This window comes from Natator depressus, chromosome 9 (genome assembly GCF_965152275.1).
Source record: "Natator depressus isolate rNatDep1 chromosome 9, rNatDep2.hap1, whole genome shotgun sequence".
NCBI classification, from domain to species: Eukaryota; Metazoa; Chordata; order Testudines; family Cheloniidae; genus Natator; species Natator depressus.
This window is the reverse complement of record NC_134242.1, coordinates 91,689,033-91,704,767: the sequence shown is the minus strand read 5'-3', so window position 1 is coordinate 91,704,767 and position 15,735 is coordinate 91,689,033. Positions and strand designations below refer to the sequence as shown.

General features: G+C 38.7%; 1 protein-coding gene across 4 annotated transcripts in view; it reads left to right on the top strand.

Moving 5' to 3' along the window:
* The window catches only part of AFF2 (ALF transcription elongation factor 2), a 437,890-nt gene that overhangs the window by 57,680 nt on the left and 364,475 nt on the right, over nucleotides 1–15,735 (top strand). For 2 of the 4 annotated variants that reach the window (XM_074962630.1, XM_074962632.1), the window contains exon 1: nucleotides 15,465–15,634. The exons of the other annotated variants lie outside the window; for them this stretch is intronic. In XM_074962630.1, the coding sequence (XP_074818731.1) occupies nucleotides 15,471–15,634 (164 nt within the window). In that variant the 5' untranslated portion in view covers nucleotides 15,465–15,470. Of the gene's footprint in view, nucleotides 1–15,464; nucleotides 15,635–15,735 lie in introns of those variants that run through there. 4 annotated transcript variants of the gene reach the window in all.

Below are 15,735 nucleotides of genomic sequence, written 5' to 3'. Positions count from 1 at the left end.
AGCCCGTTTGTGCACCTCTGCCAAGGAACGTAATCTGGAAATAGGGTAATAATGAATAGGAGATTCCTTAGGAGGAGAAGGCTTCTGAAGTAAGGGCTTAGTTGCTGACCTCTTAAACTGAAAGGGAACCTGCCTAGGAGTCAGGGACACACTGTGGTTATATACTGTAATTTAAAATAGGTTCTGCCTTTTCTGAAGAAGCTAAGCTGGAAGGAAGTCCAAACAGACTGTGGCGGTCATATAAAGTAACCTCATTCACTTTTGATGCTGCAGCAGACTTTCTTTATCAAAGAAATCTCAGGATTTAAGGAAACTAAATCACTACTTGATAATGTCTGAGAATGAGCCAATCTTGTGCTACTCGATTTGGAACACTGCGTTAGAATCCAAGGTTCAAATTAGTGTGATGGCTTGACTTACTACCTGACTCTCAGAGCATCAGAAAAATTGCTTGTTCGGACAGACCTGAATGCAAGCCGTCAGGAAGATGTGGGATGCTATGAGCCAAGCCCTGCTCCGATTGAAGTCAATAACCACACTCCCACTGACATCAGTGAGATCAGGAGCAAGCCCTGTATTATATATGTAATGGCCTAAGGCCTTTTCACTGTGACTTCAAATTGTTTCTTCACCTTCAGTGCCACTTAATGGGGCAGGTGCCTCCCCTCTGAATTCCACTGCATGGAGGAGAGCAAAAGGATAAAAGGCTAGAAGACAGGTAGAAAGAAAAGAGTGTTGCGCACTCACAGAAGCCCATCTGCATTAGCATCACATGGTTCGGTTCCTGTATGTGGTTGGCAGGAAGAGAGGAGTGGAGGAGATGCTGTATGTCATGCCACCCCCTGGCTAGGGGACAAAACGGTGGCAAATTGCCCTGGAGGTTAATCTTGCCCAGACACTATAGCCACATTAAAACCTGACATTAGCTCCTTGGTTTGGAGCCAACGGTGGCACAGATCTTGAGATAGCCATTATGCTAAGAAGACGTGGGGCCCACATAGTGGCCCAGAGCTGGCTCGCTGGATGCCATCTAAGAGTAAGGACTCTCTCGCGTGAGTTTTCTTAGTAGAGAAGTCACGGCTTAAATGAACATGGAGATTGAGCCGACAGCTCACTGGACCAGTACTGCAGCATGTTGAGTGGAACCTGTTGGGGGAAGCTAGTCATGGTTCTACTCAGGCAAGTCTGCATGACCTATTTTCTGAAGACATGGCGAGCTGCCCTGCTGGGGCTGCCAGTCCAGCTCCTTACCTGTGCACTGAAAGTTTCACTTTATAAAAGAATGACACTTAGCCAAGTAAGGGTCGATCATAGTGAATGGGACACATTGGACACGGCTCCCTTTTAATCAGTAATACAGGAGAAGAACCTAATAAAAGTCTAGATTTTAGAGTTATGGGAAAGGCCCAATGCACAAACTGGTATCAGTGTGTTTTTATAGTCCCCATTTTTTGTGAAAGGCTCGCTCAAGTTGTCAGTGGCTCACAAAAATAATGTTTAGATTGCTAAAACAACCATACAGTTTTATGCCTTTTTTTGTTTCCAGTAAACCATATGAAAATGCTAATTCTTGAGTCTACATTAATTTGTATATATTATGCAAACTGAGTAGCAATTAAATGCTACTGTGGTTTAGGTGGATCCCATGCTATATTTAAACTCAGTGTTGGACTGACATGGATTTTATTCACTAAAATAAATTGTTTTATTGTGGGGTGTTTACAAAGCAATTTATGATGGTAATTGGTTGTAGGCGACACTATTGTGCACTCTGCTGAGATTTATTTTGCAATATGTACAGCAATGAAGAAACCCAGAAATAAGGTCAGAGAATTTCCTGTGGCATTCCACTCAAGGGGGGAAAGGGGATAGTGGGTTACTCGAGCAATCTTGCTTTAGAATGCTATAGGTGTATATTTTCGCAGACATTTAAACAATCAGACACTGTACTAAAAATTAGTAAGCAATATATTTTCAGTTGCGTGCCACACGTTTTATGACAATGCAGAATTGGGACCCAGTCATGCAGAATGCAGACCTTATTTAGTATCCACCTCAGTGTTGTTCCCATTTTTAATTTTATCTCACTTTGCAACATTCTTCCATTGACCACTGCTCTCTGCCATCATATGCTGAGATCTGCCGTCTTGCGCAAATGTACTGAGTAGAATTGAGCTCTTGACATCTGCTTCTAGAAAGAATCCTGCCCCAGTTTTTCAAATGCAGAGGTTAAACACTTTGACACATGGTAATTATAAAAGGAAAATGAATCTTTTCTTGGATCTAAAATTATTGTGTAAAAGAGTGTGTAAATTACAGTGTGCAAGCTAAGTAATGGCTTTTGTACTGAAATCTGGAATTACTGTGATGTGGTAATTTTTTAAATTTTAGTTTCTCAAAGCTGCAATGAATTTAGGAAATACAAATTATAGCAAGTGGTCTTTCTAAGAATTTCCCTAAAAGCAAGAGAATGCTTTATGGGCCTTCCATTGGGATCATATTTATGCCATTATTTTAAAAAGAACTTTCAGTGAAAAATCCCAACATCTGATTTGTTTTATTGGCTTCTTAAAATGGATTTTGCAAGCTCTTTAAATAGTCCTCACATTTTCTGGTTTAACTTACATCAATTTACTTCAGTATTTGAAAAGTAAAATGATGATGAATGTACTCCAGTATTTTGCTAATAAATTTTAAAACTTCCCAAGGACACTTTAATTTTTTTTTAAATGCAATGGTTTTAAAATAAACCACAAACCACAATTAATTGTAATCTTTGTTATGGCGCAGAGGTTGCTAGAGCCAGATTTTAGTTTTCCCTGGTAAGTACCTTGGAAAGAAAGTTGAGGTTTTCAAATAATAGTTGTTTCTTAGAGAGCTTAAGTCACATTAACTACAGTGGTTCAGTTTCATCCCCAATAGTGGATGGTTATGAATTGGTCGTGAATGTAATTCACCTTTGAGTCAAAACACTTCAGAGAGAACACTGTTGTTGGAGCTGGAAAGTATACACTCAGGCTTGCTATAAATCAAATCCTGTGGTGCAGCATCTCTTTGTGCATGTTAAAACAAAGAAGTAAGACGACTATATCAGCTGTATCTGAACCCTGCTCTTGTGTAAACAGAGCAGTCATTTTCTAACGGGTAGCAAGCTGTTTCTGGCGAAAGGATAATGCAGACATGTCCCTTATGCCCACTCACCCACTCACTCTCTTCTTCACTTTATTAAAGAGGGTGTCTGAACTATTTCTTTAATTCACTGTCTTTTGGTGGGGTTAATAAAATCTGTCAGCAAAATTGGCTGAAAGAATTGTTTAAAATACAAAAGAGAGTTTGAACTGTCCTAATGGTCTGTTGAGCGGCTGATGACTTTGGGAATTGTTTCCTCTGTACATGAATTCTGGATACAAATTGGGATATCTTCACGTTTGTTTAGAACAGATTAAGCCAATGGGGGGGTGGGGGAATGATCTTTATCCGTTTTCACTGAGCAGCGAAGTCTGAATATACAGCTTGCAATTCAACCTATTTCTTCAGAGCCTTTGAGGGCCGTTTCTCAGTCCCGTGTAAACAATATATTGTTAAAGTTCGAGAATATTTGCATTTTAATTAAAGACCATTTTAATTAAATACAAAACTTAAATCAGAAAAGCAGAGTTTAGGCAGATAATGCACTTGCATGCTAAGCAAGGCTATTCTGAGGGGACCTATGCGCTAAATAAAACTAGTCTGAGTGTAATTTTGACAGAAAAGTGGCAACTGTGTGCATTCTGACCCGCTTTTTTATCTAAATGTTGTTAAGGGGAAAAAAGGGATGAAATATTAGTGAAAATGTTCCTGGAAGTTACATTTTTAAACCAGCATTTATTATAATAGCGTTAAATTGAAATGGGTCGTGGTAACATAGGGTATAGTCCAAATCCTGCAGCCTTTATCATGATGACGATGTAACAGCAGCAGAACCTAGCGGGACGGTGAAATTCTGTGGCCTGTGGTCTACAAGAGGAAGGACTGGAAGATCTAATGGTCCCTGCTGGCCTTAAAATATATCTGTTTGTGACCCAAAAAGGGATCAGGCCCTCATTGTGGTATGCACTGTACACACACACACACACGAAATAAAAGGCTGGTCCCTGCCACAACAAGCTTAGTGTCAGAAAGTAATGTGTTCAAATAGGTGAGCGGGAGAACTCCCATTAATTTCAGTGGGAATTTGGTTGCGCAAAGACTGCATGATTGGACAGTGGGAACAACTCCTTCAATATCAGGCATGCAACTATTCTTCTTTTAAGAAACATAATGGCAGACCCAATGCAAGGAGAATCCATTTTTCCAGAAACATCTGAGTTCACTTATAACCTGAGGCAGTATTCCAAGGTGGAAAATCAGGAGAGGCTCTTGTTCCATGCCCTTTCCATATGGTTTTGTGGGATTTGGTTAGTACTAGTGCTACACATTCTAGTACTATTCAGCTTCCTTACCTTCTGCACCAGTAGTTACCCTCGGGGTACTGGAAGAGCTTTTCTTTCTGGCATGAGATGGCAAAGAAAAGGCCACTAACATGTTCAACAATGGTGACTGTAGGGAAGGAGCAGGCAGCTGTTTAAATGGCATCCAGCGGGAGTATCCAAATGAGTAGATTACCCTGAGGCAGTTCTCCTTGTTGATACTGTGAAATCACCCAGTTACTCTGCAGCATCTACTGATAGATACTGACTCCCTGTTACTAAAGATTGTGCAAAGTATTCAGCCCATATTTAGACTTGTGCAGTTTGGAATAAAACAAAAGATAGGAAATCCTCCAGGCAAGTGTTTTTGGTAAATGCCTTCGTCAGTGAAGTTTCCTCATACGCTCAGGAAAAGGAGACTTTCCTTGTCCACGTTTAAATCCTCCTGTAGGAATCGATTGGCCAAGCTACAGTTATGTGGTAGAACCTCTCAATAGTGAAGGTTCTTTTTGCTGAACTTCAGGGTGCCTTTGTGCTTGGTCTGCAGCGTAGGAAAGCAGAGGAGAAACATACGAAGTTTAAAGAAAAGGAGATCTGAAGTCAATGGAAGTCTTTCTGTTGATTCTATTTCAGAGTAGCAGCCGTGTTAGTCTGTATCCGCAAAAAGAACAGGAGTACTTGTGGCACCTTAGAGACTAACAAATTTATTAGAGCATAAGCTTTCGTGGGCTACAGCCCACTTCATCGGATGCATAGAACGGAACATATAGTAAGAAGAGAGATATATTATATATAATATATATATATATACACACACACATACAGAGAAGGTGGAAGTTCCACCTTCTCTGTATGTCTATATATATCTTCTTACTATATGTTCCATTCTATGCATCCGATGAAGTGAGCTATAGCCCACAAAAGCTTATGCTCTAATAAATTTGTTAGTCTCTAAGGTGCCACAGGTCCTCCTGTTCTTTTTGTTGGTTCTATGAGGCTTTGGAATGTCTGAAGACATGGCTGTTTAAAAACAGGATGATAAAAATGTAAAATCTAGCAGTTATGTCACTCGTTGGAGAAACATAAACTCAAGATTCAGATTAGGGGAGAGTCATGAGATGGTAAACTCTGATTTAGACTATAAATTCTTCGGGGCAGGAACTGTCACATTAGGTTTGTACTAGGTGCTGTATGTAATGTGATCCACTCTCTGCTGGAATCTTTAGGTACTGCTGCAATGCATATTGTGAGTGAACAGAGAGCTACTTAGCCATGTAAATAGACGAGTTTGTGAAGTGACATATTGGTTTATGAAGTGACAGGAAGTATTTTACATGACTGTGCTGATTTTGAGGTAATCTGTCAATTTGATCAAATGTGCGGTGAGATTTTGTTTGTAGACCAGTACACAGTAAAGGAAAAATCGTTGCCTTCATTTTATCTCCTTTTTGATTGACTGTAGTTACCTAATCAACATAAAATATGTACTACAGTTAAATTGCATTTCATAAATACACTCACTGTTATGTTTCTTGATTAAAAGCAAAAAGGGATACCCGGGATTCAATATTGATTGTGCTGCTAATTCTGTCTTATCGTACAGACTGGCAGAAGGCAGGTAGTTGAATTGTATTTAACTGGTTTTATTGTGATGTGACTAAGATGGATGCGACATGGTCCTCTATTCGTTGGAGAGTGTGGACACTAATGAAGCCATTAGCTGAGCTAAGGCAAGTGAAGAAAATAGGGAAATTACCATTATTCTGAAGTCATTAAGTTGTAATCTGCCACTTTCTGTCCTTACTCAAAAAGGCATCTTCTTTTTAAGGCCTTCCTGACTGTCCTTTAAAGATTCATTAATTCATTAACTTTCCAAAGGAGATGGGGGAAACACAACTGAAATTTTAATCAGCATGGCATGTCATATTACTAACACTTTGAATGTATCTGTATTCACTGTTGGACCCATCAGGTTAAGGTTAAATAAACCACATTACAGCAAATAATGTTCTGTTTCGTACCATAAAACATAAAATGTTGAAGACAGAAATTAGTTTCATGGTTAAATTAAATTACAACACAATGCTTGTATTATAAATTCTGTTGTTCACATTTACATTCTTTGGAGGAAATGTGAATACTAACCCCTCCTGCTAACATTAATATTTTCAAAATATTTAGCATTGGATTTCATCTCTGGTAAATGGATATAGAAATCACTGCAGAACTTTTTTTTGTAAATGTCAGCTTTTATTGTATGATCCTTTCTAATCAGTGCTTTTATTTTGTCTCTTGTAAAATGACTGTGTCTTTTAATGCCTTCGTTCTAATGGGGGTCATTTAAATATTGTTTGCAATTATGGCTTCAAAATACTCTGTTTTTGTTATTACTCATGTTTACACACTACAGAGTGCTATTTTTATTGATAATGGGCCAAATCCTGCTTTACTTACACTAATATTCCCTTTCATCTCAGTTGTATGAGTTGCTTGAGAAAGGGTGAGGAGGTTTTTGCCCCCATAACGTTCAAAGTGTTTGAGATAGCCAGGACAAAAATGGATGAAAAAATGGATGAAACTTTAAAAAAACTATTTAAAAATTCCCATTTAGAAACAGCCACATTTTCAAAGTGGTGCATGGGAAATCTATGCTCAGTTCCCATTACAAACAGGAATTTTTGCAGAAAACTCAGAACATACACCTTTACAAAATTTATCATTAGGAGTTAATGAGTTCTTCAGTGCTCCATCTTTTTTCACAAAAGGGGTAATAAAGCTTATGAAGTTAGTTACTGGAGATGATGATTGATGCAAATCGAATAACTTAGCTCTAGAGACACAAGCGCCTACTTACACTGGAATCGGTGCTAGCCAAAACTGTGTTTAAACGTGTTTTTTGCATTCAGAGGTTTAGCTGGCTTTTCTTATGATCAGCATCGGCAGAGAAATAGTCCCCCCCCCCCGCTCCCTGAGAACTGTACTAGCCAAATTATGTCCAAGTATTGCCAACCCTAAGCATTCATAACTCATTAATCAGGCCCCACAAAATAATGAGATTTGCTTAAAATTTCATCTTTTATTTTTTTTTTAGGTAATACATTTGAAAGTTGTTTTGTCTTTTGGTTTTTGAGCCTTTAGGTTCCACTTGGGTCACTTTTTCAAGTTTTTTTTTTCATGCAGCAATGAGTGCTTGAAACTTACTTTTAAAAAATGAGATCCTTATATACTCGACTCCGGGAAGTGGGGCTTTAAGAAAAACCTCAGATATCACGAAACTAGATATAAAATTCTCAGAGTTGGTAACACTGACTATGGTAGCCTGTAGTATGCTTTTATTAAAAACCCAAATAAACAAACTACCATTGTGCACTTGTCAAGGGAAGCTGCTTGCAAAATCCATGTTTGTACACAGCTGTCACTAGGATAATTGGGACTGCGGTGTAATCAGAACTCTGACGAAGGAGGAGATTGAGGAAGGGCAGGATGGAAAAAGCAGGAGAGTGAGATAAGTATAAACTCAGTATGGATGAGTGTCTTGGGTTCAATGGTGATTTCCTATTATAAAAATATTGTACCAAAATTGAACCTTGTTTTATATAATTGTGAAACAGTGCTATGTTGGCCCACTCTCAGGTAGGAGTGAATGTGAATAGGCAGTTGAGGGTGAACAAAGCAAAACTGCATGCACCACCAGATATAGAATGTGTGGTGGGTTTCAGTAGAGAAGCTTTGGAGAGGGAACCACAATTGATATCACAAACTGAACCTAGCTCAGAACATAATGCCAGATTATATATTTTTAAAGTACCTCATTTCATTGGAAAAAGTTAACTAGACAGACAGCAAGGAGGGTGCGTTCCTTATTTCTTAGCAACTTGTTTCATATGTGAGTTCATGATGAAACTCCTGAAATGGCTACATGAGTTGAACTGATTTGTCCATGTATATTATTGACCTTTGAAGGAGCATGGTGTGCCGTCTTCAAGATGACAATTCTTTTGGCTTGCTTGCATCTCTCGCTTACTGGGCTGTGACTGGATAGCTATGTTTGGAGTTGAAAGTCCTGAGTTAAAGTTTTGTGGTGTTTATACATGTAGTATGTATATTATAAGATCATAAGTCTGCAGGGAGAGATGTAAGAGCAATGAGCATATTGCATGTGTGCTAGATACTCCACTTGGCTTTAGCCAAAAGGCCAAGAAGAACCAATATTTTGGTGTTACCACTGGTGCAGTAGGATTATTGTGTCCTAGAAGTGATGGTATTTAACTGGTGGCTGAAGGATCCCTGTTGTATATAGTCTATAATGTTCTTTGGGCTCTTTCTGAATAAAAGGCATAAAAACTATAGAGAATATGATTGATTGTCATGATATATGGTTGACACTTTGCAGTGGATTCCTCTGTCTTGACAAGTACACGAAAACATTTTTAATGATGGATTTACACTACTGCAAATAATAGCAAACTAATCTACCTCTCAGTAAGTATGGTTAGCATTTGGGTGAATCGGGTAGGCCTCATCATTTGTTATAAATCAAACACAAGCCTCTGAAAAAAGAAAGCAAAGACATGACAATGCAGTGTTGAAGCTATTGCAATTAGATGCCTTCTTTAAGCTTCTTAATAACTTGTCAATATGAATATATGAATATATATGTTATACATTTGCAATCCAGAGAGCACTAATAGCAGGTTAAAGTAGGTCATACTCTGGGCCTAAACTTGAAATTTTCCACAAGGAAAACAAAGCTAATATTCTGACCCGTTCTACTTGAAAGATCCAATTTTTGATTCAGGTCTTCTTTGTTCTTGGATTTCTAACACTTACTTTAACATGTAGATGAGGAGAAGGAGATGAGGAGATGAGGAGAACCTGGGTTGTAGATGTCTTTTTGGAAGAAGAGGGGTTAAAGGAATAAATGGAGGTCCTTCAGACTTCTTCAGGGATACCACTCCAGGCACAGACAGCAGCATGGAAGGTGTGGAGACAAGACCAACCCCATAAACAGAACGGGTCACTGGCCAGAGCAAAGGAGTCAGTTGGAGAAGCAAAGAGATGAGAGTGGAGATAGACCTGGGCATGTAGCAGTTATGGTGGGCTTTAAATGACTTTATGTCTTTAGCCTAATTCTCTGTAGGTTCTCTGCTTTTATATTAGGAAACTATTCCTGTTTGGTTTCAAATTTTTCTACCCTGGTGCTATGTCAAGGCATTTTTTAAGCAGTCTGTTGGGCTAGGCAGGGAGATGCTGCGTAAATCTGAAGCTTCCTTTTTTTTCCCCGTATGATAGTGTCAGTTTGATATATCACCTTTCATGTTGTGTTTGTACTTTAGGTCAGGAAACTTCTGGGTTGTGTGTATAATCAGCATTAGCATAGAGAGTAACCTTTTGCACCTTGGCGTGGTGTCTTCCAGTGGATTTGTCAAAAAAAAAAAATCCTTCATTCTTCCTCTAGAGTAAATTATGTTTATAGTGATGCAATTAGTGACACAAAGGAAGGATAGTGGTAATAGCATTACTAATTATATTGCTTTACATAAATAGTGACATCAATAATACCAAGTACCATTAAGAGTACTTAATGGTGGCACAGAATAACCCTTCGATTTGAATAGGGCTTGTAAATCTTGCTAAAGCGTCTTCACAGATGTTGCGCTTCGTGGAAGTTACACACCTAAAAGAGCCGATATACTCTGGGTAAAATTGTCTCTGGCCTGGTGCCGTCTTGGGGAGGGCAAGAGCCTTTCCTCTTTTCCACAAGGCCCATGGACAGTACCTGTGCTTAGGGGAGTGTAGGGGCTGCTCTCTCCTTTGGTCCACTGTGGTGCAAACCACATCAAAGGGGCAGAGAAGAAAGCAAGACAGTACACTCATAATGCCGCAGAGCTGGTTGGGCACACGTGCGTGTGCGCACACACACACACTATATAAAATAAAATATAATTGAGCTCTACACGCCTTGCAAAATGGATGGGGTAGATGATTCTTTCCTTATGCTTCAGTATGCTCTTAGAATAATCATTCAATATGCAGCAGTTGTGTAAATCTTGGATTTCAAATTGGGGAGCCTGTACCTCCTATACCTTCCCCACAATGGGATGCCTGTGATGTTTTAATGTGAAGTGATCTAACTAAGCTGAAATTTGATCTCAGTTTTTTTGCCACTGCATAGAAATGGTTTGTTGACACTTTTCCCCCCTCTTACATAGGTCAGCTCATTAATTTTGTCACAGCTGGAGTGGTATAGTAAACATGGCACAACTGATTCCACATCTCCAGTGCATATTAGGTCCACGTTGGTTTTGTGACTACTGAATATCTCGTTGACCAGAGATTAGCATAACCTCTGTTAGAAATAGTCTTTGACTGTGAACTGTAAGCTCCAGAACGTCTTGGCCAGCAAATATAATATGCTTTGTACTTCCTCAAGTTTCTCATCTACAGTTTCTGGCTATTGCAGCCATAGAGAGGCCTTTTTGGAATGGAAGTTTATATCATATGGTTATGAGTTCCTTTGTAAATACGGCCAGCCCTCAGGAGGGGGGAGTGGGTGAGTTTTGACCCTATACAATATGGGAGGACTGTGTTTTAGGGATGGGGGACAAAAAAGCCACTTGCTAACAGTTTTATTTATTTATTTCACTTATTCTGCACCTATCCAGGAACCTTTATACAATTACAACGTACAAAATTGTTATAATTCTACCAAATATATCACACACAGTGCAGTGTGGACTTCCCTTGGTAATACTTATCTAAGCTAATAAAAATAATAAAATACACATCTCATGTCAATGAACTGTATCTCTCACTCTCTGGCTTCACCAGAGGCCCAAGCAAAAGATGAGCTTTGCAATGTGCCTTAAACATTATCAACCAACTCAGTCTCCGGGAGCTCAAGGTAGAGGTCAAGTCCCAGACCATTCATGAAAAATACTCTGCCACCAACCCCCTCCTTTTTTTGGCAGGAGGCAGAATGTTTGAGCAACTTGACTAATTGTCATTACTGCCACAGTTTTCCTGAGGGAGCGCAGAAGTCTCTCAGGTAGGTAGGATCCAAACCATTAAGGACTTCATAGGTCAAACCCAACACCAAAAAATGCCACTACGGACTATGGTGCACCAGTATAATGTGTGAAGTATCGCTTAGGAAGTGGGCAACTGCATTCTGCACTAACTTCAGCTTCCATACAGTCCTACGGTGTAGCCTCAGATAGAGTGCATTGCAGCAGTCTAATCTTGAAGCTAGGAAGATGTGTAAGTACAGGAAAGTCTGCAAAATCTCTGTGTAGACCTGAAACCCTCAGCAGTCTGTAATAAATCCGTAGGAAGGGTCAAATCCTGCTTGCCTTCTGAATTGTGAGCTCCCCTCTACCCAGTGTGCCCGAATGTCAGATTGTGCCTTTGGATCTCTGGGTTAGAAAGAGGTCTCTAGAAAGTACATGTAGCCAGAAAGCTCATTGCTGAGTTTCCTCTATGTTGAGATGGTTCACCTGCTTGTTTATTGCAGCAAAACAATGAATAGATTAAACTTGGGAACTATGCTCCTGATAAGCTAGTTTTAGATAGGAATATGTGAATAACTGATGCCTAGGCTTAAGATCTCTCTTGTGGTCAAACCAGGACCCTTTTATCACGTTGAAAGCACAGGCATATTAGACATTGCTATCTGACATAACATGCCTTTCTGGATGATAGCGTTTCTCAGCAGAACAAGGACTGAGCTTGGAAGTTGCTGTTGTCCATCAAATGCACTGTTCAAACTTCTGCATACAGTGAATGGGCCAATCCAAGATCACAACCAAACCCTAGCACTGTAATATGATTTCATCGTATTTACTTTATTTATAAGCTGTTGCTTCAAGTGTCACTAATTTATCAGTGTAAATATTAAAAGTGAAACATGACATATATAATCTACACTTCCTTAATCTGCCCTCTCTCCTCCAGTTAGTATTCCTGATGACTGTGGCATATGAAACAATATAAGTAATACTTCTTTTGAAGGATGCAGCAATGCTTGGGACTTTAATAGGAGCACTCGCCCAAATAACATGAACAGGATCTGGCCCTAGATCTATTATAAATTCCACCATTCATTAAGAAAAGAATTCAAGATTTTGTTCAATGATAGTTAAATACTCCCTGGAGCAAATATCAACTAAACAAAAATTGTGCAAATGTGCAGGATTAAACAGTCCTGAATCAATTTTTAATGATTGTTTAATTGATTTCAGATATAAAACGGAACACAGAAAAGAAATGAAAAGTCGTCTTTAAAAGGGATTTAAAGGCCATTTTCTATCAAACATGAAATTATTAAGTTGCTACATTTCTCTCCTCAGGAAAAAAGCTATAGAACAATGTCTTTGTTGGGCTTTGTTTATGAGATTCCATAGTTCTACTTCTTTACTGATTTTTTTTCTGCTTTATTGGTAATTTTTGTTGTATGTAATTTTTTGTGCTCCCAACATTTACTTTTTATCAGCCAGTAGAACAAAGTATGCTAATTTTTTTTAAAAAAAAAAGTATGCTATTTTTTTTTAATTCTAAACCCATAGATTTAATTTTGCTATGTTTGTAAGTCGTCAGTTTCCTCTAAGAATTGGCTACAGATTTTTCTCACACAGTTGTATGACTCAGACTGTCCTTTATCTAACAAATATTGATCTGTTTTTGTTCAGCCCCTGTGGGGAGTGCGCCTTATCACTGAGTTGCGTTTTGTTACGATGAGAGTTGACAGAATTCAGATTTAGTCAGGTGAAGCCTGACAGGGTCATTACAAATGTTAAAGAACCAGAGTAACAAAATGATATTAATATTATGATTTTCTTTTGTAAATAAAGTCAGTAGCTTAAGGATTTAGGATCTTTTTTTTTTTAGCTGTTAAAATAATTTGTACTAATTGCATAATCTGTTTACTATGTCATTTGTCCCCTATGAATTTAAATACTTAAGTACATTAGGTCAAAAATAATTAGTAATCTGAACTTCTGAAAATGAAAGATAGGAGCTGAGTTGAAGCAAACTTTTAAAATGTGTAAATATACCTCTTGATTGTTAGTACAACTATTTATGCTTTACCCAGACATCCTATAACTAGGTGTTTTTTCATCGGAAAAAGTCTCTGTGACCATCTGCAATGCAGAAACTTATGGGTCCCTTTCTTACTTCAACACATTATTATTATTAATTTAATTTAGTAGTGCCTATTGGCCACAACCATGTTGGGCCCCATTGTGATAGAGGCTGTACAAATGCATGATCAATAACAGTCCTGCCCCAAAGAGCTCATGAACTAAAAGAGAAGACACAACAAGATACATTAATTTTAAAGTCTGTAATCCCATCCCCAGCACCTCCCCTGTATTGCAGGTGTATAGAGCACAGACATCCAAACTGAGATGGAGTCAACTCATAAATCATCTGTGACCAACATACGAATTGTTCCCAAAGCATGGGAATGGAAGCTCATGAGTTTTCTGTGAAGTTCAATAGGATCCACGGCCTACATCCGCAAAGGTATTTAGGCACCTAATGCTGATAGATTTCAGTGGGAGTTAAGCACCTAAATATCTCTGAGGATCTAGGCCGATGTGACTGTGGCTTCCATGCCACACTGGGATGCTTCAGTTTTCAACAGTCAGCTGTCTCCAACCTCTTCCTTCTCCTCCTTTCTGTTTTGAGTTGAATACGTTTTTACATTGTTGAGGGGGATTAAATGGCACGGAGTTGCTAGTTACTGTCCCTGCTAAGCAAAACTTGCTGAACTAAATTCTGCCATCTATGACATTCGTGTAATCCAGGTGTTTTAGGGTTACATGGGTACAAGTGACAACAGAATTAGGTCTTCTGTGCTCCTTCTTTGTCTTTTTTTCTTGTCATAAAGTCTTTCTTCCTTCAACTGAGGACAGCATGCCCTTGGTCAACATCTGTTTTCTGATTGTTTTTTGGACACTGGCCTTGAATGTTCTTTCTGTAGTTTCCTTGGTGTTTCAGTGAATTATCAGTGAAATTCAGTGGATTCCACAAGGATGCTCTTGTCAGAATTAGCGACCCTTATGAGAAAGTACTTTTGTATGCTACAGTAATGATCCAAAACAGTGCAACTTACCACAGCATTTACAATACTGTAGTATTGTTTCATAAAGGCATCTTCCACGTGTGGCCATTTGGGAGAAATCATTTGAACTTTCACATGTGTGAGATGGGAAAGTTGCAAAAGACAGGAAGAGAACTGAAACGGCACTGAGATACTTTTGTTGAATCCTATGTGTTTTAATTCTGGTTACTCTGCAAATCTATGGAACCTCTTCAGTCAACACCATTTCAATGGGGTATGTGAGGTGATGAATAGCTATGAGGCCAGTGTTCATATTTCCTACTCTAGCTGATAGGAAGGTGTAACTGAGGAATATCATACCTATACTTTTCTATCATTCTTAAAATATAGAGCTCTCATCAAGCACATATTGTGGCATGAGTGTGTGTTCTAGTATCATTTGTTTAATAGTGGGAAAAAGTTTATTGTTGAAAAAAGTAACAGGGTTTCATACCAGAAGAGCCTTGGCATGAATGATGGTATTAACATCTGCTAGAATGGAAGGCCTGATGATTTTAGTGCCTCTCAAACACATGTTTTTAAGAGCTTTTAATCTAGTTCTCTGAAAGTTGTAGAATTATTTGCTGCTGTTTTTGTAGTGACTGATATTATGATCCTCGGTTTGTTTCATAAATAAGTAAGGTCAGCTGCTAGTTGTTGGTGTGAAATACTAAAATGCGATAGTAGGCTCATGCCCCAAATAGAGCATTGGTGTTCAGACCTGTCTGAGTTAGTAGCAAAAGAAAGACTAGCTTATCACTGTAGAGAGTAATTATATGGATCAGAAGAAATTTGAACCCAGTTTCTAGATAGAAATGGATAAAAATGTGGAAATGGGTCGAAGAATGACAAACATTCATTCTACCTGATCCAACCTCTTCCCTTCCTCTCTCCCCTCCCCCCTCTTCTGTCTATTCATGCATGTCGTCTTATGTTTTGTTACTGCTAACCTCACTCAGACATGTTATGTAGATGTAGGATTGCCTGGTCTTGTAGCTTTGACAAGTTGTAATATTGCACAATCCCATCATTCTACCGGAGATCCTGTGAGGTGTGCAGTGTTGGGAAATATATACAAGCTGTAAGTTATTTACCTTTTTGTACTTTTCACTGTCTGTTATGAAAATCAATAAAAAAATCACAAACATGAAAAAACAGTATCAAAGAGCATCTACTACCGGC